Source organism: Nasonia vitripennis, chromosome 3 (assembly GCF_009193385.2).
Source record: "Nasonia vitripennis strain AsymCx chromosome 3, Nvit_psr_1.1, whole genome shotgun sequence".
In the NCBI taxonomy this organism is placed as follows: Eukaryota; Metazoa; Arthropoda; class Insecta; order Hymenoptera; family Pteromalidae; genus Nasonia; species Nasonia vitripennis.
This window is the reverse complement of record NC_045759.1, coordinates 11,171,376-11,185,554: the sequence shown is the minus strand read 5'-3', so window position 1 is coordinate 11,185,554 and position 14,179 is coordinate 11,171,376. Positions and strand designations below refer to the sequence as shown.

Here is a 14,179-nt window from a genome sequence, read left to right as displayed (position 1 = left end):
AAAGCCGCGTTTCGAAACTTTTAACGCTTCAGAACGCGGCGGCGGCGACGGGGTTATAGCGGGAAAAAAGTGTGCGCTGCAGCCATCATATTATTTAAAACGCTCGCGGTATAGTAGCAGCCGGCAGAGATTTTTTCGCAGCCACCTGGAGCAATCCCAACTCATTGGATTAAAATTCAGAGTACACATACTTCTATATCTGCTGCTAGCTCCGTTATACAAGTAATTAAATGCTTAATTAATCTTGCTCCAATTCCTCGTTAGCCGCACTCTCATCCTCTAAATATTTGAGGTATTTCCTTCTCTTAGCTTTGACTTTGACCGAGTGTAATCTGTAATTCGTTCGGGGAAATTGCTGGCTGCGCATTTAGAGCGCGGATCACCCAGCGAAAATAGAAGAGACAGCGAGAGAAAGGTCGGAGTGGTTTTTATATTAAGATGCAGCACTGCGGCTATATCTGCGGAGTTTTATTTCGACGCGCCGCGCGGTTATTTTCGTTGACTTTGTTCAATTTTTAAGCTGACCCGGTATGCACAGCTATTTCAGCCTTTTGCGAATCGATACGTCGCGGCTGTATTCCGGGTTCCCTGTTTTTAATCTTCGACGAGACGTTAAGCGTGTACTTTAAAAAGAGAGCGACGCACTCGGTGCACAGTCGACGCATCGCTCTCGCGTATTCGCAATATTATGCACGCGCGGCCGCCGTTAAACTCCGTTTATTATTTCATCGCGTAATTTCCGCGCTACACGTATCTTCGTCTGGCGCTTGTCGCGCGCGAACTGTGTGTCTATATAACTAGACACACGCGCGCGTTGCGCGCACCCGCATCAACGCTTTCTAATTAGCATAATTAACTCTCGAGGCGTTTCGCGGCGGCGAAATGTACGAGCGCTGCACTGAGAGGGAGAGAGTTTACCCGGGGAAATTCGAACGATGCTGCGCGCTGGTGCAAAAGCTGCGAGAAGAGCCATCGAAAGGGAAGAGAAAAATTGACGCCCAGGAGCTGAGAGCTGCGCGCTCGTTGAATTCGCGCTCGATTCTATCGACGAAGCGTCACGCGTCGCCGCCGATATAAACCGCAAATAGAGTCGGACGAGAGACGTACACGTAGCTCTATATGTTGTACACGCGGAGGGCAAAAGAGAAGAATTTGTTTTACGGATGCCACCGCGCGCACGTATACGTCGGAATGGGATTTCGAAATTTTCGCTGCGTACTCTGGCGTTGCCGAGAATCTCGATTGTTTATAGAGACGAGCAAAATCAGCGAGTTCTTCTCGGTTATAACGAGCCATTATCCAAGAGGCCGGGGAAAAATCTGACTTGAACTCGGCGATGTTTCGCGAGAAGAGACGACCCTTATCTCTCTCTCTCTCTCTCTCTCTCTCTCTCTCTCTCTCTCTCTCTCTCGCGAAACGCGAAACGCGTATCCCGTGCGGATTAACGAGGCGGAAGCGAACTCGGTGTGCGTATGTATGGAAGACATCCGAGGGCGCGTGTCAGCCTCGGGGCTCTAGCGTGGATTTTTTCCAGAACAGCTCGAACACGCGCTCGACGATGTATATCCCTCGGGAATTGTCGGTTTTCGCTGACGGCCGCGTAAGGGTCTATTATTCCGGCCATGTTAATTAGATAATAGCAGACTGCGCGCATGTTATTGTTTCGTCATATCGAACTCTCATTAAGTACATTTCTCCTATAATGTACCGTTAATATTTTACAACTCTGAGAGCAGAACGAGGACACTCGAGGAAAATAAAATAACGATCGGATCGACGGTGGATCCGCGTGTTTGCACAGGGATTATTGCTCGCAAGAGCAGAAGTAAGGGTGGCACGGGGGACGGGGCGACACGCACGCGCACACTTTGTCGCGGCGCAATCTAGCTCTTATATAAAATATACCGAGATAATCTCGCCGGGCCGCGCCGCCGAAGCTGTTGAGCATACATTACCGGCCACTTTTCTCTTTAATATGCAAATCGCCTGGGACTTTACAAAGACTTTCCCATCACCGCTCTCTCTCTCTCTTTCTCGCTGTATACCATCTTCCCTTCTTATCTATCTTCCCTTGGTGAACTTTTACAACTTTTACCTAATCCCCGTTAAATTTCGATTCACATGGTCCACTTATAGAGAAATATCACGTTGGCCCGCTGCTCGATTCGTCACGACGACGATGACGACGACGACGACGACGACGACGACGACGTCTCGATTTGTACATCCTTGCCGCGCGCTCTCTCACTTTCGCTCTCGGAGTCACGCTGATTTTTCGCGCGATTTACATCGAGCTACGTGCGCGCGCGGCCGCGAGTTGTAAGGAAAAGTTTGTTTCGGCTCGCTTTTTCACGGCTTTTGATTAAGGGACGAAATTTATCGCCGAGCTGGGATCACGCGCTGGCTACGTGCAGAGAAACTTTAAAGTGCGGCGTAAAGAGGATGCCGCCAGCGTCTTTATTTTATTTTTGCCCTTGTTGAGAGCAAGCGCCGCCGCTGTAGCTTCGCTCTCGCTTCTTAGCGCGCGGATTTTCTCGTCGGCGGCTGAAAACTATTCCGAACTTTCCGTTCTCGGTTTTTTCATCCCAGCGCTGCTTCGAGGACGTCAACGATCCGCGCGAAATAATGCATGCCTCCCGCTGGCGCGCGCGTTCCGTTACATATTTCTCGCGCCACAAAACTAATCGATGACGAATACGCGCACGTTGCGTACATGATCCTCCGGGCTCGAAGAGGCATTCGCGCGAACAAGTGAAACGCGAGAGATAAATCAGCCGAGGCGCGCAAACCCTCCGTAAAAATTCCCAGCAGCCGTTTTCCCATTTATACCCGGTCCCTTTCACTATCCCGTCTAATCCTATCGCTGTGTACACCCCCGCTCGCTTTCTCGTTACACGCGTTCCGAGAATTTATACAACCTATAGTCGGAGAGGAGAGCTAGACCTTGCGTCGCTGGCTTCGATTATGGGAGGAGAAAGAGGGGGCAGTAGCAGCTGATCGAATGCGCGGATAGAAAAAGGCCGGTGGACCGCGAGAGCGAAAAGGTCCGGGGGAGTGATCGAGTTAAGCGCAGGCCAATTTGCGGCGGCCTGACTCAGGGGGTGGGAGAGAGAGACGTAGGAAATTCAGAGGCGTTTTTCATGAGGCCGCACAATGGAGCGCTGCATTGCGCTCTGATATATCGGCACCGTTTTTCTCGCCCTGTACACACACTGCGCCGTATACTGCTGGTTAATAGTCCGCGTTTATGAAGTCGCTCGACTGGAAATTTCGGCTACGCTGTAGGGGGAGTCCGCTATCGGACCTAGAAACTGGGTTATCGTGCCACATTTTTCATTATCTATGCTTAAAGCAAAAATATTACACATGGCGCGTAATAGCGACTAATCGAAGTGCATGCGCATTTCAATTCCGTAAATGCATTGCGGCAAACGTAAGATTAACCGCAGGGCTTTTTTGACGCTGTTCCAGGTGCGGCGCCGCAGTCGTTTCGAGTCCGGCCGCTGAACACCTCGGTCCTGGAAGGAAGCGAGGTCACTCTGCAGTGCGAGGTCAATAATCGAGTTGGCAACGTGCAATGGGTCAAAGACGGCTTCGTCTACGTGATACAGCCAAGTGAGTATACGTCCGCTTCCTGTTCGCCCGTGCGCTGTGCGGGATTTCAATTAAAATAAAAACCCGCCTCTGATATTCCCCCTCCCCCCAGACGGAGAAGTGGTTGGTCACTCGCGATGGCGAATCGTGGGCGAGCAGTCGCTGGGCATCTACAACCTGAACATCAGGAACGCCTCGCTGAGCGACGACGGCGACTACCAGTGCCAGGTCGGACCTTACGGACGCATCAAGGCCATCCGCACCAAAGCCAAGCTCACCGTTCTATGTAAGTACACGCATATACAGCTACGACGCATCCTTATATCTCAACCTCGATAATCCGTGGAGAGCGATTTCTTTCGGCTACAACTCGTACACTCTCCGCGCGCCGAAAACTCGTCGGACGGATTAGGCGAGGGTAATCCGAAAGAATCGCTTTTCAATACACCGCGCGCATCGAGCTTAATCAGCTTCCGGACGAGCCAATACTCGGAAAATCGGCAACGAACCGCAGCGCCGCGCCCCGGCGAAATCCAAATCCGATTAAAGATACGCGCACTCCCTGCTCTCAGGGATGTATATCGATCAAGGCGCTCTCGCTTAGCTGTATCGCGTATCCGTATACCGGCCTCCCCGCCGTTCATTAATGCGAAATCTCTAAATGTCGCTCGCTGCCCGAGCGACTACGGCAAGTGCTGTAAATAATTGCGCGTCGCGAGCGCTACACCGTGTGTAGTCACGAGAGGCCTGTCGTCGCGGATTAATTTGCCGGCCCTGATCGTCGCTGCGCCGGCGGCTTTTCAATTCGATACACTGTTCAAAACGCGTGACGGATGGCTTTGTTTTTGTACGGATAATTACGCGTAATAAATTCTAATCCCTTCACCGCGGTCGCAGCGAACGAAATCTGGAGGAATAATCCGGCAAGAGCAAAGCGAAGAGAAAACAAGCTACATTCCAATGGCGGCAGCGAGAAGGAACAACCGAGAAAACAGCGCTAAACAGCCGCGCGCGCGCGCGCGCGCACTCCTTCTAGCAAAGTGGAGGAGAAGAAGCCAGAGGAGAGGAAAAGGCAAAGGGTAATCCGGTCTCCTATACAGCTCGCTGTCCCGGCATAGATAAGGGCGCGTTTAAGAACAAGGCCAGCGAGTTATGAGCGTTACTTGCGCTATCTCCCGGCTGTTTCTTGTTCCCTGTCTCTCGACGCTGCTCTGCGGGATTACTCGTTCTCGGCGGCTGTTTCGAGTCTTCTTATAAAAATTAAAGGATTAGCTCGAATTACCAGTTCGAAGCATCGCGCGGGCGAATTAATACGCGCTATGATATGCTGATCTTGAATACCATTGCGAGCAGGAGAGACTCCATCAGTACAGGCGCGTCGTGCAGTAATCCTCTCAGCTGCTGCAGGCGCGCATCAATTATGCAGCTGCTCTACATCGAGCTCTTCCCGCGCCGAAAACCGCGCGGTCTCGTCCATTTGGCCGCGGCTGAAAGAAGCACAAAAACCGCACCGGCTGATATAAATATCCATATTCGCTTGCTAAGACGCCGGAATTACGCCCGTGGGATATGTAGCAGTCTCCGCACCTGAAATATTAAACTTAAACGCGCGCGGCGCTCGAGAGTCGCCGAGATAGAGAGCAGGGGAAAGAATTTAATAAGGACGAGGATAGAGAGAAAGAGTACAGAGGGGGGCGAAGGAATGATAGCGGCGTTTCGCCGCGGAGGGAGAGACTCCCCGTAATACTACTGCGGGCTATAACGAGGTTATCATTAGCTCGGCATACGGAGATGTTTAGAGAGATTGGAGCAGTTTGATTAGGTCGGCGATAAGCGCGGCGGGGCCTGCGGATATAATGGAGTATCTATTTTTCGGTTAACTTTGAATAACGCGCGCATGCGGATAGAAAGGGGGAAAGCAAGAGAGAGAGAGAGAGAGAGAGAGAGAGAGAGAGAGAGAGAGAGAGAGAGAGAGAGAGAGAGAGGAGACAAACGAGGCCGGGGCTAGAAAAATCCCGAGAATTGAGAAAATAGAGCCGGGAAATGAATGTGCAGCGAGAGGGGCCTCGAGAGAATACTACGCAAAAAACCTATTTGCTTTCCAGTCAGTCTTGCCCTTTTTCATTCGCCTCGTCCTACATGGCGAGCTAGAGAGAGAGAGAGAGAGAGAGAGAGAGAGAGAGAGCGCGAGAGAGAGAGAGAGAGAGCTCAGCCGTGTACGTAATTTTAGAGCACTTTTTCGACTTTGCGTTCTGCTGCCTCTTAATTTTTTTTGAAAACTCTTTCGAGCAACGTCAATATACTTCTTGATAGATGAAAAATTCGAAAAAACTTAATTAAAAAGGACTAACGAACTTTCAGCTCTCGCGATAAAGACTCTTGACACAAAGCAGAGTCGAATGAGTAGATTATTTATGAATTGAATTTTGCAGTGCGAGGTGTTCCATTACGCCGGAAAATAATTCCACGTGTTTAAAAGCCTGTAACGACTGATTAAACAATTTCATCAACGCCAGAGCGGACCGGATGCGACAGCTCTTATCGCGATAAGCGCGAGGGGGGAAAAAGGGCTCGGCTAAATCCAAACTAACCCTTGCCTTAATTTTTCCTCGGCTGCAGCGCCGCTTACTTTTTGCGGCTTCCTTCGTCGGAAAGAAAGAGGGCATTTTTCGGGCCGAGAGACCCGATGCAGCAGCAGCAACGGGGATTTTACGAGATTGCAGCGCGAGCTTGTAAAAAAGCTCGGCAATACAAGGGCGCAGCTAGCTTCTTTGTTCGGCCTCCTTTGTCAGCGGGAGAAGGCGCGCGCTCGTAAAAATTAACTGGATATCGTCGCGGCGGGATATATCCGCGAAAACGCGCGCCATTCTTTTCCCCTTTATGTTATTTGTGCTTTTTTCCTGTCGGCGCTGTTGCCTTTTAACGAATTAATTAATCCTTTTGACCGTCGAGGGCCTTACTCCCGGGATTCGTGATTAAATCGCGGAACCGACAGAGAGATAAACGCTGTCACGGGGGCAATTAGCGCGGATGATATTTTTAATGAAATCGCAGGATTATTCCGTCTTTCATATACAAAATGCGCGCGAGGAATCCGCTGATCCTCTTGCTCAAGCGTGACGCGTACACTCGTTTGCAAACTGGGAATATCGCAGATTCTCGGAACCGTGCGAGCCGCGCATCCTCTCGAACGGGCGCGCGAACGACGAATTCGAGTGGATTCCTCGAACAACGATGCTCGGAATTGAAAAACAAGGCGCAGCGAGCGAGAACAGAGAACAACGGCTATACGGACGGGATAAAGGCCGCTGTGCGTGGAAATGATAAAGGGGTTATGAGAATAAAAAGAAATGCTAGCGGCTTAGCCGGCGGCAGCCCTCTGCAACGAAATTCCTAAAAACGTTAAATTTTTTCCCGACAAAGCGTTCGATGGCTGTTCGCAGGACGTGTATGCGCAGAGAGTAACCGACGCGCATATAAGGATAAAAACAAATCGACGACGTCGATGACATGCCGGTCCGATGTCTTTTTTATGCGTCGTGCGCGCGCGCCTAAAGAAGAAACTCAATACACCTGCATGAAACTCGAGCGCGTGCTGGAGAAAGCGGCGCGCGCTAATGAAAGGCGAACCAAGAGAGCAACGCTCACGCGACGAAATCGAGAGTCTTTATATTAAGTACAGGCGCGAATGCACAGCGAGCTCGTCTCTCGTTGAAAGATGACGTGGGCGTGAGGTTATTTTATCCCTCGGAGCGAATCCCGCGCAAATTCCATTCATTATCAGCTGCTCTTAGCAAAGATTTCTCAGCACGCTACAGAGTAAACTCGGAGCTATACACAGCCGAACAAAAACAGCGCGATAAACGCGAAGTTACTTCCTGATTTCCAAGGGGTACAAGAGAAACGGCTCCGTGGAGCTACGAGAGCGAGAAAGAGATACACGCGAAGGGGCTGGAGAAGAGCGGAGGAAGACGGAGCGTAATTGAGTTTCTCGCGAATGCATAGTTTGGGAGAGACGCGAAATTTCCGGCACCGCGCGCTATAAAGCGATTGCGTAATCTGCCGCCCCGCGCCCGCGCGAGCGCCAGATAAAGCGAAAGACGCGCGCAAGCTCGCGGCAGTGTTGCGCTCGCGCGCGCGGCGAACTTGGAAAATGCTGTTAGGAGGATTTGCGTGTATTCTGCTGCGCTTCCCTTTTTGTTTCCGCTTTCTCGCTCTGCGCGCGCGTGTACGTCTGTGTGCGCGTGTTTCCGAGTTGTAAGAGTATCGAAGTGATCAAGTGTGTCGGATTTGTGTTTAAAAGTTGGAGATTCAGATGGCCCACTTTCGTTTTTTCCTCTGCTCTTTGTTCCGCTGGCTGGAAAAGTTATTTGATGAAAGTTTTGATCTTTTTTCTGTTCTCTCCCGTGGGAATAAGACACGGAGTTTTACGTATGCATGGGAATGGTAATGACGCTGCTGGATGCCGCGCCCGGAATCGAGATTCATCTCTGATTAAAAGGAATCCGAAAGAAGAAGCGCTCCATAAATCCGAAATCTTCGCTGGGATTTAATTCCGGAAGAGTTTCAGATATTTTACGCTCGATGAATTTTAAAACTCTTGATTAGCCGATTCATCGCGCAACGAAGCTGATCGAGATTTTTCCGCGAAAAAGACCGACTTGAAATTGCGAACATCGCGCACGCATCCGACTTCTCGCACTCGATAATAGAGGGGAAGGTAAATATTTCGCAAAGTAAGGAAAAATTGGCGATACCGAGAATAAACTTTTCTCCCTCTCCGTCGAGCCAAAAAGCTCCCTCATGTGTGTACCATCGACCATTCGGTGCACGTTCGCTTTTATCGAGTGACGCTTAAAAAATAGTCGCCCGCACGAGCTCCGCTGAATCTTCGTGCCTCTTTCCACGCGTTCGTTTATACGGACCTGTATCGCGAATAATACGATGGGAGCTTTTTTCGATACTGCGTATGCGTTTCATCTAAAGAAACCTGGAAATTCTGGATAAAAACTCGACCAACCTTTTCAGTGGCGGATTTCGATGCACAACAACGTATAAAAAGTTCGCCAAATCACAAACAAACATAGGGATGAAAATTTCTCAAACTTTGCTACAGCCGCTTCGAGCGAGTTATCGAGAAAAGGACGAGTTTTTCTCGCTTTCAAATGCCGATAACGCTGGCATCAGCTTCGCTCTGCTTTTCGCGATCGAATCGAAATCCCGCCGGCAGCTGTGATTAATACGCGAGCGGCTGCGAAAAAAAGGGCTCGAAAGTACAATCAAATAGTTCTCGCAGCTCGGATCTTTGTCGGCTGCCGCGGACAGCGAAGATTGTTCTCCGATGCGGGGGTGGGAGCAGGAAAAAATTCGATTTCGAGCTGCATAATGTGTTTCGACGAATCCACGGAAACGATTTCCCTATTGTCGAGCTTTTCAATAGCAGCTTACTCGCGCATAAGGAGGCGTTCGAAAAGTTTACGCTGACGTGAAGGGGATGACTTTCGTATTATTACGCGAAAGTGAAATCATCCTTTCACGTTACAGAGATCAAACAAGCGAGCTTTGATTCAAACCATTACCGACTCCATAAAAGCATCTCGGCAAGAAGAAAACACGCCGAGATCACGTACTCGAGTGAACTTGTCACTTTCATAACCGAGCACCGTTGCGAGCTTCCGTCACACGCGCCGTCGCGACGTTGAAAAAAGAGGTCGACAGGCGTTATCGTCGTATGTTCCCCGTCGTAACGAAGGCGAAAAAATTTACAATTCAGCAAATCCTAATGCCGAGGCTTTAAAGTTAATCTGGCCGTCGCGCACGCTAGTCCCAGCGTTAAACAAAGCTTTTTTCCTTTTTTCCCACGAGGACTCTGTTATACAGCCAGTAGCATATAGCTATATACTCGTGCGCGCTATCTCTCGCGCGGACCCGGTAATAATTGAGGCAATTAAGATTGTAACGGATTACTCGAACTCGGCTTTATGCGCTCATCAGTATTAAGACCCGAGTCTTATGCGCCGGGATTAGACTTAAGCGGATGAATTTTTTAGGCCGCCAGCTGCTGCACTCTCCGCGGCGGATTAACGTTTTCATCGGCAATTTCGAGGTTGCAGTAGTACTTTGCGAACTCGCGCGACTATGCGCTCCTGAATGATGAACCGAGCACTTTTCAGTCTCTTTCTTCCCCGGCTCTCGGATACACGGAGAAAGAGAGAAAGAGAGAGAGCGAGAAAAACAAAGCCGTCAAAGTAGACCGAAGCGCACACACACGAGAGCTCAATAATTAATAAAACCAGCTCCCGCTAACTCGGGCTTCCGTTCACACAGCTTTTCAATATTCCATTATACGCACACACACATGCAGCTACGTCATCGCCAGCTCTCTGCCATACTTTCTCTCTCTCTCTCTCTCTCTCTCTCTCTCTCTCTCTCCGCAGCGCGTAATTAACCAGTGGCTCTCGCGCACCGCACGCATTTAGGATTATAAAGGAAAACGGATGCGCCGCGTGTACAGGAATACGCGAGCAGCTCCCTAGCGAAAACTCGCGCGCGGCCTGCTTTACGCACAGTGTAATACCTTACGCGTGTTTTCAGCCGTAATGTACATCGCACGGAGCGGAGCACCGCGGGCTTATTCTCACGAATATTTCACACGCCCGTGGAGATTAGCGCCCGCGAGAGATTCATTTAATTAAGGCGCGCCTCGCGCGAATGAAGCATAAGGGGAGAGCGCACGCAGGCCGCGGAAAAAGTGCGTGGATAATGCGCGGGAGGAGAAAACATTGACATTGCGACAGACGCGAATTTCGCCCGCCTGGAAAGAACGTATGAAAAAGTAGGCAGCTTTTCTTTCGACGTATGCGCGGAATGAATTATTATTATTATTATTTTCGCATCGCTCCCGGCTCCGTATAAAATATTGCGGTAAACCTAGCTTGGAAAAGAAAGGCCGCAACGCTGTCATTTCCCCGTAACAAAGTTCATTCTCATTATAAACGCGAGAGAGAGAGAGAGAGAGAGAGAGAGAGAGAGAGAGAGAGACGGAGAGAGACGCTATATTCCGCGAAAATGTGCGAGTTCAACGGTGCAAAGAACAAAAACATCGCTATCCGGTATACGAGGAGATTCTGATTACACTCGAGTTAGGAGAAAGAATACCGTTTGCAATTGTTTATTGTTGAATGACAGGTATCCTGTATACAGTGTATACTATATATGGCGGCGCATTTGCATTCATCGGTCAGCTCGGGGGCGTTGCGCCAGCCCTGATATTGCGCGCGTTCGCTTAAGTAGATGCTCGAGAGGGAGAGAGAGGAACCGTCGGTTCGAGGCTCGCGCTGTGCAACAGCGACGTCGGCCCATGCATATGCAGCATCTGAGGTGTAGCGTCCTTTGCGGAAATCTCGTTTCATATATATACCCATATTATGGTCGAAAATAATGGCTTTCCGATATTTTCATCATCGTAGCAGTTAATCGATCGGCCAATTGAATTCGATGCAATTACGCGGGGATTTTGTAAGCGCAGCTTTGAGCGCTGCACTGAAGACATGTATACTCTCGCTGCTCGCGCACACGCTTGTTTGCCGGCTCGTTACACGTTACACACTGACGTTGACGTCAAAGTTACACGCGACTGCAAAGGCCCGGATCAACTTTGTTTAAATTTCGACTTCCGCTACATCAATATCGCTCTCTGTATACGTCGGAGTATTAATTCGGCGCATTAGCATCGCAAAGCGATCTTCACCGAATGCGAGCACGCGAGAGCGAACGAATAACGCAGAGTTTGCGCGTGCATTTTTAGTACAAATATAATCCGGATGATCCCTCGACTACCGCAACAAACTGCTCGCGCGGTAAAGCTCGCCTCCGTATTAGAGCGATCGCAGCGTGCAGCAGTACAAGTGCTCTACTTACCTCGGAGAGTAGTGAGGGCGTGATAAGTCGCGAGTATACCTTCTCCGCGTCGGACAGTTCTCTGCGCGCGAGTATACATACACGTCTCGGGGGAAAGCGTTTACCCGCTTTCTCGCGCCCATTGTGGCCGGTCGCTTTAAATCGCCGCCGCCGCGCGGCTACTCCCGCGTGTGCTTGTCGAGCTCTTACGCGATTAACCCTTGCCCGCCGCACTCTTCTCCCTCTCTCTATCTCGTGAATAAGGTACGTCTCTGGTTTTGCGCGGTTTCGCACCTCCCTCCATGAGCGACTCGAGTCACACATATTTTTGACTTTCTACATGAAACTTGAATTTTTCGAGTCCATGTCGCATAAGATGCTTGCGATCAATTTCTAAAATATCTGGGAATAAACAGCCTAGCCTCTCGGCGAACTTTCATTACGATGCGAAGCTTGTCGCGTCGTGCACCGAAATTGACTGAAAAGTTTATTAACAAACCGCCCCGTGCAAATAGAGCGGACTCCGAATTCCCAAGGGCTAATGAGAATCAATGCGATATCACGGTGGGTATACACGTCGCTGAAGTGGCCCGCGCGCTGCATGCCGAAGTTATCAGCCGCTACTCGCGCATAGTTTTCTAAATCCGGGAGTGCGCGTTAATGGAACAAGCTCTTGCTCTCTCCCTTGCGCGAAGCCTCTGGTATAATAATTACGCCAGGCTTTTGAGCCTGCGCGCTTTTGTGTGCGTGTGTGTACGTGCACATATAGTCAGAAGAGCTGTGTTTGCCGGAGTCGAGCTATACGCCCCGTGTAATTGTTGCACTTCGTCTAATTACGCGTTTGACATCGCGTTACCGCCTGCAATTGTGCTCGCAATCGTACGCGCGCGCCGGGCTACTTTTGGCTGCGAAATATCATTGCCCTAAACTCTAAATGGTTTTCGCCGAGGGTATACCTATACCTGGAAGCGGGGATGATGATATGAAACTGCTGTTATACGCTTGGCCTCCAAAAGTTTTGATTATAATATTCGAGAATTATTTGTTATTTCTGATGATCTTATTCCTCGTCATTAATATTCGCTCTGTGAGCTTTCAGTGCACGCTTCTTATTAGATTTTGTATTTTCAAAGTTATGCCCTGCAGTCTGATATTTCATACTCGCTTATTTAACGAGTTTTCTGCGGTAAATGGTGGTTTGATTTTATTGTATTGCGCGAATCCCTTGGCCGGATATCTGACGATGTAGATGATCTATAGGGCTTGTTTATATTCCACCGAGTAACTCACAATTAGCTCGAGAATTCGCGATTGTTTTAGCAGAAATTGCGCGATGCGATACTTTCTGCTCCTTATTGGAGAAGTTTCGAATAACAATCGTCTTGAAAGTGGCTTCGATATTCTTGGCTTGTAACTTGATAACTTTCAGGAAACTAATTTCTTTTTTATTGTCGAGTTATTTTTGAAAAATCGATGCATTATTCGAGCATAGTCTAGCATAGCTACTTTAAGTTTCCGTTTCTTCTTGTTCGCACGATATTTATGAAACGTAAATAAAAGCTTTTCAGGCGCAATGTTGCTCTGCCGCATAGAGGAAAAGGAAACGCGTGTCTTAAAAATAATCTTCCACGGCTTAAAATGTTTACCAAAGATATCGAAGAAACATATACGCGGAGCTTTTGATACAAATGCAGTGGTAGATCAATATTTGTTGTATGAAAATGGAAAACCTTTTGGCTGGAACATAAATAAAACAACGGTCATGCATCTAACGTAACAATAATAGCTTGAAAGTGGAAAGCAAACAGTATTTTGGCGAATAAAGTTGCGCAATTTTTTGTGTTTTTCAATTTTCTGTTGCTATTTATCTAATACTTTTTCTCTTTTTTGTTACAGGTAAGTTTCCAAATTTGTGATCTCCACTTTGCATTCGATAAATTCGTAAGTTTTTAAACTTTCAATTTTGCATCAAATCTGAAAACTCACATATCGCAAAAAAGCCGAAAGAATTTCGTTTGTGACGTACAGAACGAGAAAAGCAGTTTTCCTCAAATACAGCCATGCACAACAGACGTACAACTTCTTTATTCCGTCTCGAAATTGAATTCCGAACGTAAAATTACACCCGACGCCAAAAGACTCAATAAATATCGACGTAATTGGAGGCTCCCACCGAAGAATCCACATTCAGCCGAAGAATTGGAAAGACGAGAAACAAGTGCAGTCACACACTTTCTTATACCACCTGCACCTGCGTTCATTTATATACATAGCTCCGCAAACACAACAAGACGCCACATACAGACGAAATTGCGCGTAAATCTTCCGCAAAAATCCGAGCAAACTTTTGCACGCGAGCGAGTAGTTTGTGCGCATGTTAGTGAAACTGTGTACTTCTCTTCCACGCGTATAGACTGTACGAAAGCTCGGGTATACGCGTGGACGCAAAATGGATTCCGCGAGTTGCAACAGTCGTACCTAATGAAAACGTCGCACGCATATCTCGCGCTCGCTGCGAGACACCATGCAGATCCCGCACGCTTCTTTCTCTAACGCAACTTTTTCCGATCACGCCTGAAATGCAAACTTCCGTCGAGCGCCTGGGTCGTCACGCCTGCCGCTCTTCAGGGGCATCTAGTTTTTTGTACGTTTAACTGCGCGTCTTCGCAACGTAACTTATTCTATA

The 14,179-nt window shown here is 48.8% G+C and overlaps 1 protein-coding gene across 1 annotated transcript in view; it reads left to right on the top strand.

Moving 5' to 3' along the window:
- The window catches only part of LOC100119248 (nephrin), a 116,212-nt gene that overhangs the window by 28,881 nt on the left and 73,152 nt on the right, over nucleotides 1–14,179 (top strand). The window contains exons 3-4 of the mRNA XM_031926454.2: nucleotides 3,472–3,615; nucleotides 3,707–3,880. Of these exons, the coding sequence (XP_031782314.1) occupies nucleotides 3,472–3,615; nucleotides 3,707–3,880 (318 nt within the window). The remainder of the gene's footprint in view (nucleotides 1–3,471; nucleotides 3,616–3,706; nucleotides 3,881–14,179) is intronic.